Genomic DNA, 14,593 nt, shown 5'->3' with positions numbered 1-14,593 from the left:
AATGGCCCGGTCGGCGGTGCTGACCAAAGCTGCCAGGGTCCCTTTTCAACAGGTGTTCTTGTCGAAAACCAGATGCCTGGCAACCCTAAACCTGTCCTGCCCCAGCGGTTACATATACTTGTTATACACCTCACATACTGCACAGATCAACATGGACCAGAGAGCAGGGCTTCCTGGCTCCACATCACTACCATCTGTCTCTCCCACATTGATCCCTGCAACCCCCCACCCATCTACCCCTCTTCATCCCCCATCGCCTGCACAGACACACACACCTTTAAGCCCCATCCCCTGCTATAACTCCATATCCCAGGGCCAGTCTCCTGCCCCACTGCACATTATTTGTATTCCAGTAGCAGTTAGAGGTCGCACTCAGAGACGTATGTGCCAACTTTCCCCAGTGCCGGTGGGTGCTCGCGCCACCTGCCCCCGGCCCCGCCCCAACTCCACTCCTTCCCTGCCCCTTCCCTCCCACCATTCGAACCCCTTCCCCAAAATCCCTGCCCCAACTCTGCCCCCTCCCTGCCCCTATTGGACCCCTTCCCCAAATCCCTGCCCTGGCCCTGCCTCCTCCCCTGAGCACGCCGCATCCCCCCTCCCTCCCAGCGGCACAAAACAGTTGTTTCGTGGCACAAGCGCTGGGAGCTGGGGGAAAAAGCGGGCACACGGCATACTCAGGGGAGGAGGTGGAGGCAGAGCGGAGGTGGAGGTGAGCTAGGCGGGGGGGGCGGGGAGCTGCCGATGGGTGCAGACCACCCACCAATTTTTCTCTGTGGGTGCTCCAGCCCCAGGTCCTGTACACAGACACACACTCAGAGCTGGGTCCTATGGCGATAGGTCCTGTACACACACACTCAGGATCAGGCCCCACTGTGCTAGGTCCTATATGCACACACACTCAGGCTGGGCCCCACGGCACTAGGTCCTGTACGCACGCACACTCAGGGCTGGGCCCCACGGCACTAGGTCCTGTATGCACACACTCTGGGCTGGGCCCCACAGTGCTAGGTCGCGTACATATGCACACTCCAGACTGGAAGGTGACACAATCCCTACTCCAAAGAGTTTACAATCTAGGGTCCTGACCCTGAAAATATTTAGGCCCATGTCTAACTTTACTCAGAAACCTGCCCCTCTTCCCCGCCCACCCCTCCAGGTACTGCCCCATCTCCCTCCTCCCCTTTATCTCTGAACTCAGTGAACCCAGTCTGCAAACAATGCTTGTGCCTCCAACTGTCTTAGATCCCTTCCAGTCTGACGTCCCTCCTTCCCACTCTAGTTAGTCGGCTCTCACTGGGGTCCCTAATGATTTTCCTCGCCAAATCTCAGCGCCCACAATCTCAGAGTGATTTTTGATTCCTCCCTCTGCACACCCAGGCCATTTCCAAACACCGCTGCTTCTTCCTGAGTGTTATCTCCAGTGTCGTCCTTTTCTCTCCATCCCTGTAGCACAGTCCCTCACTATATCCCACCACTATTAATGCAACATCCTCTTCTATGGCTCCCAGACACACCCTCTATCCCCCTTCAGTCCACACAAACTGCGTTTAACAAAGCGACAGTCCCTACCCCAGGGAGCTCACCCTCTGCATGGCAGACAGGGTACAACAGGGGGATGAAATAAACAAGTTGGGTGAAGGGGATGGGAGGGGGAGGTAACAATAAAAACAAACCAAAGCCCAGCTCACCACGTGCCCAGCCAGTGCCAGACAGGAGAGAGTCCAGGGGCCACAGCACAGCTGGGTTTGGAGGAGAGATTTAAGAGAGGATAAGGGGGCAGCTTTACAAATACTGATGGGGCCTTTTTCCGTACGTGGAGTGGTAGCAGGAGAAAACACAGATGTGTTTAAGGGAGAAGCAGACAGGCAGGTGACCCAAGCGATGGTAACCAGACATCCCAATATTATCAGGACCATCCCAATATAAGGGGCTTTTTCTTATATGTGCAACTAAACCCCCCTTCCCTGAAAAAAAACTGTCCCAGTTTTTCACACTTACTATCTGGTCACCCTACCCAGGCTGCCAGGAGAAAAAAAAAATAAAAAGCCCAGTAGCAGTATGGTTCCCCCTGGAAGCTGGTGCCAAGGGTGACGGCCCCGCTAACCCATCCCTAGAACTGGCCCTGCAGGCTGCCATCACTGGTGGAGGGGAAGGCATCACTGATCGCTCAGTGACACTGGTGAATCTGACAGACAGGGTGGGAATAACTGCTGAGGGACCTAAATGCAAAAGACAAGGAGCTTGTGAGGGAGCGGAGCTGAAGGGGGTCTCAGTGGAGGGACACCAAGTGGTGGATGTGGTAGCAGATACAAGCCCCAGAAAGCTGATCCTAGCAGCAGTGTTTTGGATGGAGGTGAGGGGACAAAGCGGCTGGTGTCAAGACTGGACAGGAACAGATCACAGCAGTGGAGGTATGAGATGATGGGCCTGAATGAGAGCCTGGGCTGTCAGGACAAGCAAAAGAGGATGAATCTGTGACGTGTTATGTAAGCAGAAGCAGGGAGACTGGGATGAGGTCAGGACATGGGGGCCCAGAGAGAGGCTGAGTCAGAGATGATGCTCAGATTTCTTGTCTGAGTGACTGGGAGAGTGGATGTATTGTTAGGGTGTCCAACATTGTATTTCAAAACTACAGGATAGTTTTTTCTGCTCTCCACAACCTCCAATCTGGACCTACAGTTCTCCAAGTGGTTCTCCCAGCCAGAGCAGGGGAAATACCCCCTGGACCCTTCCTGAATGAAGCCACCTCGAGCAGGGCCAGACCCCAGGCCTCCCATTCCGCTCTGGGCTCCCTTCAGCCAGTCCAGGCCTCACAACGCCTCACCAAGCCACAATCCCTAGCCCACAGGAGGGGCAGAGATCCTGGTACCTTGCTCTGGTGGGCCCAGTGTGCGGGATGGGAGGTAGGGAGGGAGGAAGAACAGCCACAGCCCCCTGCGTCTGGGATGGCTCGCGGTGGTATTCAAAGGGGTGAAGAGACTAGGAAGGTGGGGAGGGCTGTGAGGGGTGTGGAAGAGATTAAACACTCAGCTGTTGAGTTGAGCTGCCCTCTGGACATTGACGAGGAGGAGATGTCAGTCAGGCTGAGATGTGGGATGGGATGGGATGGGATGGGATGGGATGGAGGGGGAACACTCTTTAGCGAAGAAGGACTTTGAGAGACATTGGCATAGAGGTGGTATCTGAATCCCTGCGTGCAGATAAGAGCTACTAGAGGCAGGGTGTGGAGAGAAGAGAGCAAGGGGCCAAGCACTGAGCTTTGGGGGACGTTCTCTGAAAGAGGGAGACAGGAAGAGACCAACCCAACAGAACAGACACCAAAGAAGCAATTAGAGAGGCAGGAGGAGAAGTCGGAGAGGAGGGAGCTGTGAAAGCCAAGGATTTAATGGAGACAGGAGTGGTCTGTGGTGTCAGAAGGAGGAGCATGAGGCTAGCACAAGGTGGATGAGGATCACACAGAACCCATAGGATCTGGCCAGGAAGAGGTTGTTAGAGAACTGTTTTCTCTTATTATAGAGTTAAGATTGAGAGGACGTATACTGGTAACTTAAGGGTAAAACACATTACAGGGATCTTGTAGGACACCCAGGAAATACAGAACTAAGGTTAAAGTTAAAAGAAATCCAAACACGCTGTGGTCTAGAAGTGCAGCTAAGGCACCTAAATAACCTTAATTCCGCCCTGTAGTAACATTATGAGGGGAAAATTGAAAAACATTGTGTGCCTTTAAAAATCAGTTTTATTTAATGTAGAACCTCACAGACTGCTCTGCATTGATCAGACCTCCTATGGTTATTGTACTGAGTCACTGCAGGGTGGAGCTGAGGGTGAAATCCTGTCCCCTCCCACATTACAAGGGTATCGAAGGGCAAGAACACAGGGGAATCCTATCTGAGGATCCTGTTAAATAGTGGAAAAGTCTCTCCGGGTTTCTCTACACTGCAAAAAACCCCTCAGAGGTAGGTCTCAGAGCCTGGGTCAACGGTCTCAGGCTTGTGGGGCTCACACTATGGGGCTGAAAAATACCCATATAGACATTCCCACTCAGGCTGGCACCTGGGCTCTGAAACCCAGTAAGTTGGGAGGGTCTCAGAGCCTGGGCTCTGGCCTGAGCAGGGATGTCTACATTGCTAATATTTAGCCCTGCAGCGCGAGTCCCAGTCAGTTGACCCAGGCTCCGAGACTCGTAGCCATGGGTGGGTTTTTGCACAGTAGATGTACCCAGAGTCTCCATCAGGACCTGCTCTAGGCACCAGCAAAGCAGCATGTGCTTGGGGCGTCACAATTCCAGGGGTGACATTCCGACCATTCTTTTTTTTTTGCTTGGGCAGTTGCACTCTTGGAGCTGGGGGGGGGCAAATTTTTTACTTGGGGCGGCAAAAAACCTAGAGCCGGCCCTAGTCTCCATCAATGAGGCTGACTGAGCTGGGCTGGTGTATTCATGACCCTGGGCTCATTTCTGTAATTCCCATGGGGTTTATTAGGACAAGTGATCCCTTCCCCTTCAGAGTCCGTCTGTGTCAGCACGAGCAGCCCCTGAGCTCACTGCTTGGGGCTCTGGTGTCAATATGGAGATGTTCCCCATCACTCATTAAAACAGATTGTAACTCCACCTGCTAAAAGTGAGCTAAAAGTGTTAAACTCTGACTCCACTGCATTAAAAGTGGCTTTCAATTGAGTTAAGTTGGCTTGAGCGAGCTAATTCGACTGACATGATGTGAAATCTTCAACCCATCCCATTGGTCCCAGGCACTGACCTTTCTGTGTCTTCATCTCAGATCGCAGAGCCTCTAGAGGGAGAAAAGGGAGAGACGTGAGATTTCACCCTGTAGTGTTTGTGGGGATAATGTTAATATCAGTTAATGTAACTGGCCCAGACAGCAGGGTCTCTAGAGAGAGAACAGGGTGAAAGATCATCCATTCATAGATTCCAAGGCCAGAAGGGACCATTGTAATTACCTAGTCTGACCCCTATATAACACAACCCAATGGGCTTCCCAACAATAACTCCTAGAGAGGATCTTTTAGAAAAACATCCAATCTTGATGCAAAAACTGCCAGTGCTGGCGAATCCACCACAGGCCTTGGCAAATTGTTGCAACAGTTAATTAATAATGGTGAGATTTCGCCCTGTCATGTTTATGGGGATAACTCTACTGTCAGTCAATGTAATGGGCCCAGACATTGACCTTTCTTGCTCTCCATATCTGGTCGAAGAGTATCTAGGGAGAGAAAAGGGCAACAGGTGAGATTTCACCCCGCCATGTTTATGGCGCGGTTCCCGCTATTCATGTTATTTTTCTGTAATTATGAAAGTGAGGCAGACAGACTGACAAACAGGACACACAGACAGATCTGTCTCAACATCCCTGCACTCAGCGTCCCTGCTGCCTGGGCCCCACTGACCATCATCTCTAGGGGCTGTTCTAAATGTCTCCCACAGGAGCCATCCCTGCTGCCTGAGCCCTGTCACACTCCTGTCTGATCTGCTGCTCCCCTCTGTGCCCATCCCCTGAACAGCCCCAGCTCTCCCCAGCTCCTGACTGTGGGGATGGGAGAGGGAAGTGAGTGACGGGAATGGGGCATTGGCCTGGATAAGGGACAGGGTTTGGTTGGTTCAATCCTAGGCCAATTCCTGACCTTGTAGGTGGTACTTGCCCCTGCTCCTAATGATAAGTGGTAACAGCTCCTCCTAGGGTCTTGGTAGATGCGGGGGGAGAGGAATGGGGTGGAGGTGCTTTTCTTTAGCTGGATGCTCAGGTCAGCAAGATCTCAGGCTGAACAAATATTAGTATAGATAAGGTAATTGCTAACCTGTCCATTTTCACAGCCACTGCTTTGCCCTTCTGCAGCTCCTACTCAGTTAGACGGGTGTGGGGGGGGAGGTGAAAGCACCGACTGGGGGGCAGAATTGGCCCTAAGAAATCCCCCTCTCTTCTCCTTTGCTTTCTGTTTTTCCTGCAAGCAGCCAAGTTACATACGTCGGCACGCCAAGCCCAGCTCAGCTCACTGAGCCCCACATGGTGTTTCAATCTGAGCCATGCTGATCCCTGTGGAACAGTTCAGAATCACATTCGACTGGGATCCTTGAGTGAGATCTGAAGGGGTGACTTGACACTTCTTGGTTCAGACAAAGTCATAATTTATTCAGCTTCCTCTTCACTCTCAGCCTGGCTCCCACTGCCTGACACCTCCAAACACTGAATCCCTGTATCGCTTACGGTTGCCAACCCTACAGGATTGGCCTGGAGTCTCCCGAAATCAGCATCAATCTCCCAGTGACTATTGAAAGCAATCCAGGAAATTTTAATAGGATATTTTAAGAAAATTACATTATGTCATGTTGGGAAAAAAATCTCCCGAAATAGCTTCAGTCAGAGTTGGCAACCCTAGTATCTCTACTTTTTTGTTTTTCAATCCATCAATCAATCAATTTCTCTCTCACCAAATTCCCCCCTCTTGTTACTTCACCTTTTGCTCTGTGTTGCCTCCAGAAGCCGTAACCAGCCAGGGGAAGGAGAACAGCCAGGATCACACCCAGAGCCACCTTCCAAGGATTGACTTGTGGGAAAAACAGCTCTGCAAGAGAAAGAGCCATTGACTTGGGAGCAAATATGTGCAGAATGAAGGCAAGACACTGTGAAGTGAGCTGTAGCTCACGAAAGCTTATGCTCTAATAAATTTGTTAGTCTTTAAGGTGCCACAAGTACTCCTTTTCTTTTTGCGAATACAGACTAACACGGCTGCTACTCTGAAACCTGTGACAATGGTGACACTGTGACTAGTTAAAAGAGTCTCACAGGGAAATACACAGTGAGATGTGGCTCCTCTGTGCTTTACTATTAAGCCAGTGAAATTCCAAGCTTTAGCCTGGTTACTGAACATGGTTAATTAATGGGAGAAGGCATGTCGGCGGTAGGGAGGGAAGAGGATGGAGCTCCGCTATGCTACAACTATCCTCATGTAGCCAATGCTGAAATGTATCAGATATATTTAGGATATAGAGGTGAAATATAAATATTAGGGCTGTCAATTAATTGCAGTTAACTCATGCGATTAACTCAAAAAAATTAATCACAATTAATCGCAATTTTAATTGCACTGCTAAACAATAGAATACAAATTGAAATTTATTAAATATTTTTGGATGTTTTTCTACATTTTCAATTACAACACAGAATACGAAGTGTACAGCACATGTTGTTCATTTTAAGAACACTTTCACTGCAGATTTGACAAAACACAAAGAAGATACCAATGTGAGATTTCTAAAGATAGCTACAGCACTTGACCCAAGGTTTAAGAATCTGAAGTACCTTCCAAAATCTGAGATGGATTAGGTGTGGAGCATGCTTTCAGATGTCTTAAAAGAGCAACATTTTGATGCGAAAACTACCAAACCTGAACCACCAAAAATGAAAATCAACCTTTGCTGGTGGCATCCGACTCTGATGATGAAAATTAACATGCATTGGTCCACGCTGCTTTGGATTCTTATCAAGCAGAACCTGTCATCAGCATGGATGCATGTCCTCTGGAATGGTGGCTGAAGCAAGAAGGGACATATGACTCTTTAGCGCATCTGGCATGTAAATATTTTGCAATGCTGGCTACAACAATGCCATGTGAATGAACATAAGAACATAAGAATGGCCATACTGGGTCTGACCAAAGGTCCATCCAGCCCAGTATCCTGTCTACTGACAGTGGCCAATGCCAGGTGCCCCAGACGGAGTGAACCTAACAAGCAATGATCAAGTGATTTCACTCCTGCCATCCATCTCCACCCTCTGACAAACAGAGGCTAGGGACACCGTTCCTTACCAATCCTGGCTAATAGCCATTAATGGACTTAACCTCCATGAATTTATCCAGTTCCCTTTTAAACCCTGTTATAGTCCTAGCTTTCACAACCTCCTCAGGCAAGGAGTTCCACAGGTTGACTGTGCGCTGTGTGAAGAAGAACTTTCTTTTATTTGTTTTAAACCTGCTGCCCATTAATTTCATTTGGTGGCCCCTAGTTCTTATATTATGGGAACAAGTAAATAACGTTTCCTTATTCACTTTCTCCACATCACTCATGATTTTATGTATCTCTATCATATCCCCCATTAGTCTCCTCTTTTCCAAGCTGAAAAGTCCTAGCCTCTTTAATCTCTCCTCATATGGGAACCGTTCCAAACCCCTAATCATTTTGATGCCCAAGCGAAACGATGTTAAGTGAATCCAATTTCCCCAATAGAATTAATGTAAATGGGGGGGGGGGGGGGGTTAGGTTCCCGGGACATTTTTTTCACCAGACAAAATACTATATTATTCACACACACACACATATGCACAGTATAAGTTTTAAACAAACAATTTAATACTGTACACAGCAATGATGATTGTGAAGCTTGATTGAGGTGAAGTCAGAGGGTGGAAAGGGTGGGATATTTCCCAGGAAATGCCTTACTGCTAAATAATGAACTAGCACTAGGCTGAGCCCTCAAGGGTTAACACATTATTGTTAATGTAGCCTCATACTCTACAAGGCAGCACAAATGGAGGGAGGAGAGACAGCATAGTAGAGAGAGACAGAGACACACACCATGTGTGTAAGAGACGCGCATTTGCCCCTTTAAGTACGATGACCCCACTCTGACACACACCATGTGTGTAAGAGATGCACATTTGCCCCTTTAAGTACGATGACCCCACTCTGACACACACCATGTGTGTAAGAGACGAGCATTTGCCCCTTTAAGTACGATGACCGAACTCTAAGTACATTGCCTTTTTAAGTAGATTAGCAAATTGAGGCAGCAGCTGCTGCCAGCAAGTTCCCTCTGTCCTGAGCCCTGCACTCTGTGGTGATGAGGTACAGAAGCAGAGGGGCAGGAGCGGGGGGATGGGGACACCCTGACATTAGCACCCTTCTTCCCCCCACCTTTGCACAGCAAGCAGGAGGCTCCCAGGAGCAGCTCCAAGGCAGAGGGCAGGAGCAGCACATGGCAGTTGGGGGAGGGACAGCTGAACTGCCTGGCAACTGATAGCCTGCTGGGTGGCTGCTGCACAGGGAACTTAATGGGGCTGCTGGTCCACCCTCGTTCCAAGCCCCCACCACTAGCTCCAATGGGCTGCTCTTCCTGCAAGCAGTGGACAAAGCAGGCAGCTGCAAAACAACGTTATAAGAGACATTGCACAACTTTAAACGAGCATGTTCCCTAATTGATCAGCAATGTAACAACAAAACAACGTTAACCAAGACGACTTTAAGTGAGGAGTTACTGTATGAGTCAACAGTGTAAAACTGTTGCAAAAAAAGTGAACATTATTCTGGGATGTATTAGCAGGAATATTGTAAGCAAGACATGAGAAGTAATTCTTCCGCTCTACTCTGTGCTGATACGGCCTCAACTGGAGTATTGTGTCCAGTTCTGGGTGCCACATTTCAGAAAGGATGTGGACAAATTGGAGAAAGTCCAGAGAAGAGCAACAAAAATTATTAAAAGTCTAGAAAACATGATCCATGAGGGAAGACTGAAAAAACTGGGTTTGTTTAGTCTGGAGAAAAGAAGACTGAGAGGGGACATGATAACAGTTTTCAAGGACATAAAAGGAGGAGGAAGAAAAATTCTTCTTCTTAACCTCTGAGGATAGGACAAGAAGCAATGGGCTTAAATTGCAGCAAGGGCGGTTTAGGTTCGACATTAGGAAAAATGTCCTAACTGTCAGGGTGGGAATAAGCATGTGAATAAATTGCCTAAGGAGGTTGTGCAATCTCCATCATTGGACAGTTTTAAGAGCAGGTTAGACAAACATCTGTGAGGGATGGTCTAGATAATAGTTAATTCTGCCATGAGTGCGGGGGACTAGACTAGATGACCTCTTGAGGTCCCTTCCAGTCCTACAATTCTATGATTCTATAACAATCATGTCATTCCGAGCATACCAAGAGGTTATTAAGCAATGCAGCACTTTGAAATCTCAGATTAATAGTACTTTACAAAGGCAATATTCTTATTATTATAGTGATGAAATATTCATTCTGTATTAACAGTTATTTGATAGATAATAATACACAAAATATGAACCTTTTTTCTAAAATATAAGCTGCTCTTATGTACGATTTTGTTTCTGAATATTTTGGGTCTGATCCTTTATTGCTAGAACTCCCAATGCTCCCACCGACTTGGTTATGCAGGAAGGCAGGATCAGGCCCATTGTGTAACTGAATTGAAAAACTATAATGTATATTCACAGGGAGATCAGAATTATGCTAGCCATGGAGCTCTGTGTTTACTGCCTTTTGTGCAATTAAATACAAGTTACAATCTGATCCTCAGTTCTGATGCCGGCAAAACGCTTATTTAAGCCAATGGGAGTTTTGTCACAGTCTAAACTGCAGGACAGGGCCCATAGTGCAGCTCTCACACTGATGTGGTATTTTCAGATGTCACCTAATGCACGGATCATAATTAGGGCTCTTGTGCTATTCAGGAAAAATGACTTCATTAGCCAGATTTTCATAAATGCTCAGCACCCAGCAACTCTCACTGAGAACAAAGGAGAATTCCCTCCTCCACCGCCACTGAGAACTGCAATGGTCACAGCACACAGAGAAGTTAGACACAAACAGAAATACTCCTGCTGGAAGGTTGCAGTGTAACGTGACTTTGTCTTAGAATCCAGAACCTTAACACACAAGAACCTAAACCAGAGGGGGGGCTGCTCCCTAACGTCCTGGGCACAACTCACCCCACCTTGCTTTATGTTGGCTCATTTATAGGAACAGTTTGTGAACTAGTGCAAACCTGTGTGTGGACAGGTAAATCCACCTCACATTAGACTGCTGCCCACTAACTAGCCATGTGGACGCTGCTGCCATTCACTGAAAGTTTCCTGGTGCACGTTGCTCTGTTCCGGTTTCAAAGCGGGACAGATCAAAGTGCACTACGGAATTGTTAGTGCATGTAGCAGAGTCCACACAGACAGACAGTGCCCAGCAGGCCAGTGTGAGACAGATTTACACCCCCGCTTGCCACAAACTAACTGTTCCTGTAGACAAGCCCTGATTCTGCTCCCACACTTTGCTACAGAGCCCTCTAGCCTGCAAACAGGACCTGGAAACCCCCCACTCTTAAAACGATAGCTTGCAATTCCAACACAGTCCCCACTATACCACAAGAACAAAGGAGAATTCCCTCCCACACCCCCAGTGAGAAAAATGATGATTGCTGGGTACTGAGCTGTTAAACACCCTCAGCTCCTACTGGAGTCAAAGGGTACGTCTACCCTATAATTAGCACCCGCAACTAGCCCGTGCCATTGACTCAGGCTCATGGGGCTTGGGCTAAGGGGCTGTTTAATTGCAGTATAGATATTTGGGGTCAGGCTGAAGCCCGAGCTCTGGTACCCTCCCACCCCACATGGGTCTGAAGTCTGGACTGCAGCCCAAGCCCGAATGTCTACACCAGAATTTAACAGCCCCTTAGCCTGAGGCCCTTAGCCTGAGCCAGCTGGCACAGGCCATCAGCAGCTGTCTAACTGCAGTTTAGATACATCCAAGGAGAACTGAGGTTGCTCAGGACTTTACAAGACATGCTCAGCACCTTGAAGGTTCAGGCCAATAAATAGAAGACACAATGATAAATAAGCTCCACCCATGTCTGCAACATCTCAATCTATCCATGTGCGGCACGGTCGGGCACTGACCTGCAATGGAAATTGCTGACTCTTTCTCCTGGTTGAGACGGGTGTTCCTGACACAGCAGGACACTTTCTGGTTGGACTCTTCTGATATAACAATGGCAATCTCTGTTTGAAACAGGCCATCGGCCTCTTGGGATATGTTTTCAGAGGCCAATGGTAAGAGCTGCCCCTGGAGATCTCTCCACTGAGCCTTGGGCTGTGGGTACCATCCGGATGATCGACACACAACCCGGATCCCTCTGTCCTGATGTCCCTCCACAGAGATGGCAGGAGCAGAGCCCAAATCTACAGAAGAAATAAATGAACTTGTGATAATCCTACAGTGCCTAGTAATGAGCCAAAAGTTTTTACACTGTTATCAAAAGCCATTTCCTATTAAACTAATAATCAAATGTGAGTCCACAAGTGTGGCTGGTCAGTTAATCTGGCCAGATTCCTATTTGATATACAGTAGAATTAATGTTAAAGTCAGGGCTTTTCTATGGACAAACTTGCTCCAGTTTAGTTAAAATGATTTAGTTAATCAAGTGCAAGTCCCTATGTGGACACTCTTAAAGCAGGAAGGAATTGACTCAAGCTAAATCAATGTAAGCCATTTCCAAACCCATGTAAGTGTTCACACACCGGTTTGCATTAGTTCATCGAAACCAGTGCACATCTATGTGCAGACAAGCCTCAAATTAATTCACTAATAAAAAACTTTGTTATAGGGGAGTTCAGGTTGCTTGGCAGTGCCTTGTACCTTTCCAGAATGCAGAAGTGGGTAGCAAAAATTGGTACCTGTGAAAGCCAGGAAATACACTCAACAAAACAGAAACACGAACACTAGATAACAAGGAGTTGCAGGGTTAAGGTAACACCTCCCACAGCAGATCACACTTGGGGTTTTTTATTACCGATGAGCTAAACTGAAATAAAATTATCTTAATCTGAAACAAGAGCCTTGTACCTTAACCAGAGGTGTGAATTCAAATGGATTTCCTTATTATGGGATCCATTTGTGTGCAGAGATGCCCTTAGGGTATTTGGAAATTTCACACAGACCATCATCGAGAGGGAAACAATTCTTGACCAGGAGAGCACAGGCTACAGAAACCTCTCCCAGCAGGAGTGGGACTCACAAGGCTTTGGTCTGACAGACTCATGGGAAATGCCCAAGAGCCACAGAACAAGGACTGAGGTTAAAGTGCCTAAGGTGAAAATTCTATGTAACCCCCCATGCTTCTGTTGCTGTTCCTTTTAAACAGTCCACTGACTCCAGCTAGATGGGGACTCGCAGGTAAACGAAGCAAAAATGAACCTTTGCAGCATGCTCAGTAGGGGCATCTCCAAAGGTGGGGGCCAATTCCACTCCCAATACAAGGAACAAAGGTGGCAAACTCTTCTTTTAGTTCAGCCATACCCAGAGGGCGACAGCCACACCACAGGGGAGGTGAAGATCTTTGCCCTGAAGGCCGATAATCATAGGCTTTATTTTACTAACTGCAGCAAGAAGATAACCACAAGAAGAAGGGTACCAGCCAATTCCAAGAACTGGGTGCTTGCTGCTGGTTCAGCTCAGAGCAGTGTGGGGACACTAATGCCAAATCAGTAGTGTATGTTTTAAATGCACAGGGTTTGGGGCCTGTGAACTATTTGGTACTGAAGGAATCTGTACGTTTGATATTAATTTTGTTGTTGTTGTTTGCAAAGTATTTGCTGTGCTGATGTAATGATAAGATTGTGTTTAGATTTATAAGGAGTCTCGGTTAACCCTCAGATTGTCCCCTTACGAACCTAATGATTGTTTTAGTTTGAGCAGCTTTACTACACTGTGGTGTCTTTATTCCAAATGGGAGCAATTCAGGTTATAGGCATCCACGACTGTCCAAATGTGCATATTTATCTCATGTGTTGTTATCCACGGATGAGAGTTCCGCTGTCAAACCAGACTGAACCCGCTCACTCTTCCTGCAGCAACATGGAATTATAGTGGGTACTTGTGTAACCAAAGTTTGGTGGGTTACATGTACAGTACAGAAGGAAATGATCGTGTTGTGCTTATAAAGTGAACTTTGTGTAATATCCAGTCTTGGCAGCTCAGGTTACCCATAGTGGACAGTTATTGTGCTGTGAATGGGAGTGAGTGGCTGGAAGGGTTTTAAGTAGAATGTAATATTGTCAGTGCATTAAAATGATGAAAAACACAAGTGTATCAGAATTATGGGCTATGATTGTTTGTCTTACAGCAGCAATTTAAGGGCCCAGCTGAGACTGGGGCCTTGGTGTGTTGGGCACTGTACACACATCATAGGAGATAGTCTGTGCCCTGAAAAGTTTACAGTCTAAACAGGCAAGACAGACAAAGGATAAGAGAGGAAACAGAGACTTGCCCAAGTTCACACACAGATCAGAGCAGAGGCAGGACTAGAACCCCTGTCCCTTGACACTCAGTGCATGCGCTAGCCACCAGGCAACCCTGCCTCTCATTTATTGCTATTATAGCATATGTGCATATGCTTCATATTCTCTACCAATCATAGGGAGCTGCTACATAATCCTGCAGTTTCCTGAGCAGGAACAAGGGACTGGTTCTCCCTTTCATGAACACAGACAACACCTCTCACCGCACACACTGTGCAGCAGGGACAATGGGTTGAATAAGAAGAACCATTTAAAGGAGCTGTGCACTGCTTAACTGATGGGCAGGGAGGCCAAACTCTTCCACTACTTTCACTTACAAAGGTAATTGTAGAAACCTATTTGTAACCCCGTTGGGGTTTAGAGAGCATGGTCCCTTCAAACCTGTCCTGGGGCAGAGGAAGTCCTGGGTGTTCTAGGGGGAGGAGAGCAGAGAGACGGGGAGGGTGTGTATGTGTGTATCTCCCAAGAAGAGGGCTACAGTGAGTGACCCTCACAC

At 47.6% G+C, this 14,593-nt stretch overlaps 9 protein-coding genes across 24 annotated transcripts in view; 5 read left to right on the top strand and 4 right to left on the bottom strand.

Annotated features, from left to right (window-relative positions):
* LOC119843336 (butyrophilin subfamily 1 member A1-like) overlaps positions 1-14,593 on the bottom strand; it is a 1,931,986-nt gene that overhangs the window by 825,710 nt on the left and 1,091,683 nt on the right. The window lies entirely within an intron of this gene.
* The window catches only part of LOC119843287 (zinc finger protein 850-like), a 1,467,609-nt gene that overhangs the window by 952,076 nt on the left and 500,940 nt on the right, over positions 1-14,593 (top strand). The window lies entirely within an intron of this gene.
* The window catches only part of LOC119843319 (zinc finger protein RFP-like), a 555,398-nt gene that overhangs the window by 115,298 nt on the left and 425,507 nt on the right, over positions 1-14,593 (top strand). The window lies entirely within an intron of this gene.
* Positions 1-14,593, bottom strand: part of LOC119843341 (E3 ubiquitin-protein ligase TRIM7-like) — a 430,179-nt gene that overhangs the window by 135,282 nt on the left and 280,304 nt on the right. The window lies entirely within an intron of this gene.
* LOC119843274 (zinc finger protein 850-like) overlaps positions 1-14,593 on the bottom strand; it is a 1,382,451-nt gene that overhangs the window by 1,164,712 nt on the left and 203,146 nt on the right. The window lies entirely within an intron of this gene.
* LOC119843356 (zinc finger protein RFP-like) overlaps positions 1-14,593 on the top strand; it is a 1,128,717-nt gene that overhangs the window by 928,174 nt on the left and 185,950 nt on the right. The window lies entirely within an intron of this gene.
* Positions 1-14,593, top strand: part of LOC119843308 (butyrophilin subfamily 1 member A1-like) — a 910,188-nt gene that overhangs the window by 728,407 nt on the left and 167,188 nt on the right. The window lies entirely within an intron of this gene.
* The window catches only part of LOC119843334 (E3 ubiquitin-protein ligase TRIM39-like), a 707,078-nt gene that overhangs the window by 625,234 nt on the left and 67,251 nt on the right, over positions 1-14,593 (top strand).
* Positions 1-14,593, bottom strand: part of LOC119843309 (butyrophilin subfamily 1 member A1-like) — an 845,206-nt gene that overhangs the window by 819,202 nt on the left and 11,411 nt on the right. For 4 of the 13 annotated variants that reach the window (XM_038372523.2, XM_043496785.1, XM_043496786.1 and 1 more), the window contains exons 4-6: positions 11,698-11,979; positions 6,472-6,579; positions 4,758-4,790 (exon numbers count right to left, since the gene is read on the bottom strand). The exons of 3 other annotated variants lie outside the window; for them this stretch is intronic. In XM_038372523.2, coding sequence (XP_038228451.1) covers positions 4,758-4,790; positions 6,472-6,579; positions 11,698-11,979 — 423 coding nt within the window. The remainder of the gene's footprint in view (positions 1-4,757; positions 4,791-6,471; positions 6,580-11,697; positions 11,980-14,593) is intronic. 6 more of the 13 variants (XM_043496789.1, XM_043496790.1, XM_043496791.1 and 3 more) reach the window with 2 other exon arrangements.

Source organism: Dermochelys coriacea, chromosome 14 (assembly GCF_009764565.3).
Source record: "Dermochelys coriacea isolate rDerCor1 chromosome 14, rDerCor1.pri.v4, whole genome shotgun sequence".
Taxonomy (NCBI): domain Eukaryota; kingdom Metazoa; phylum Chordata; order Testudines; family Dermochelyidae; genus Dermochelys; species Dermochelys coriacea.
The sequence above is the reverse complement of the archived record's forward strand: the minus strand, read 5'-3'. Positions and strand labels throughout refer to the sequence as shown.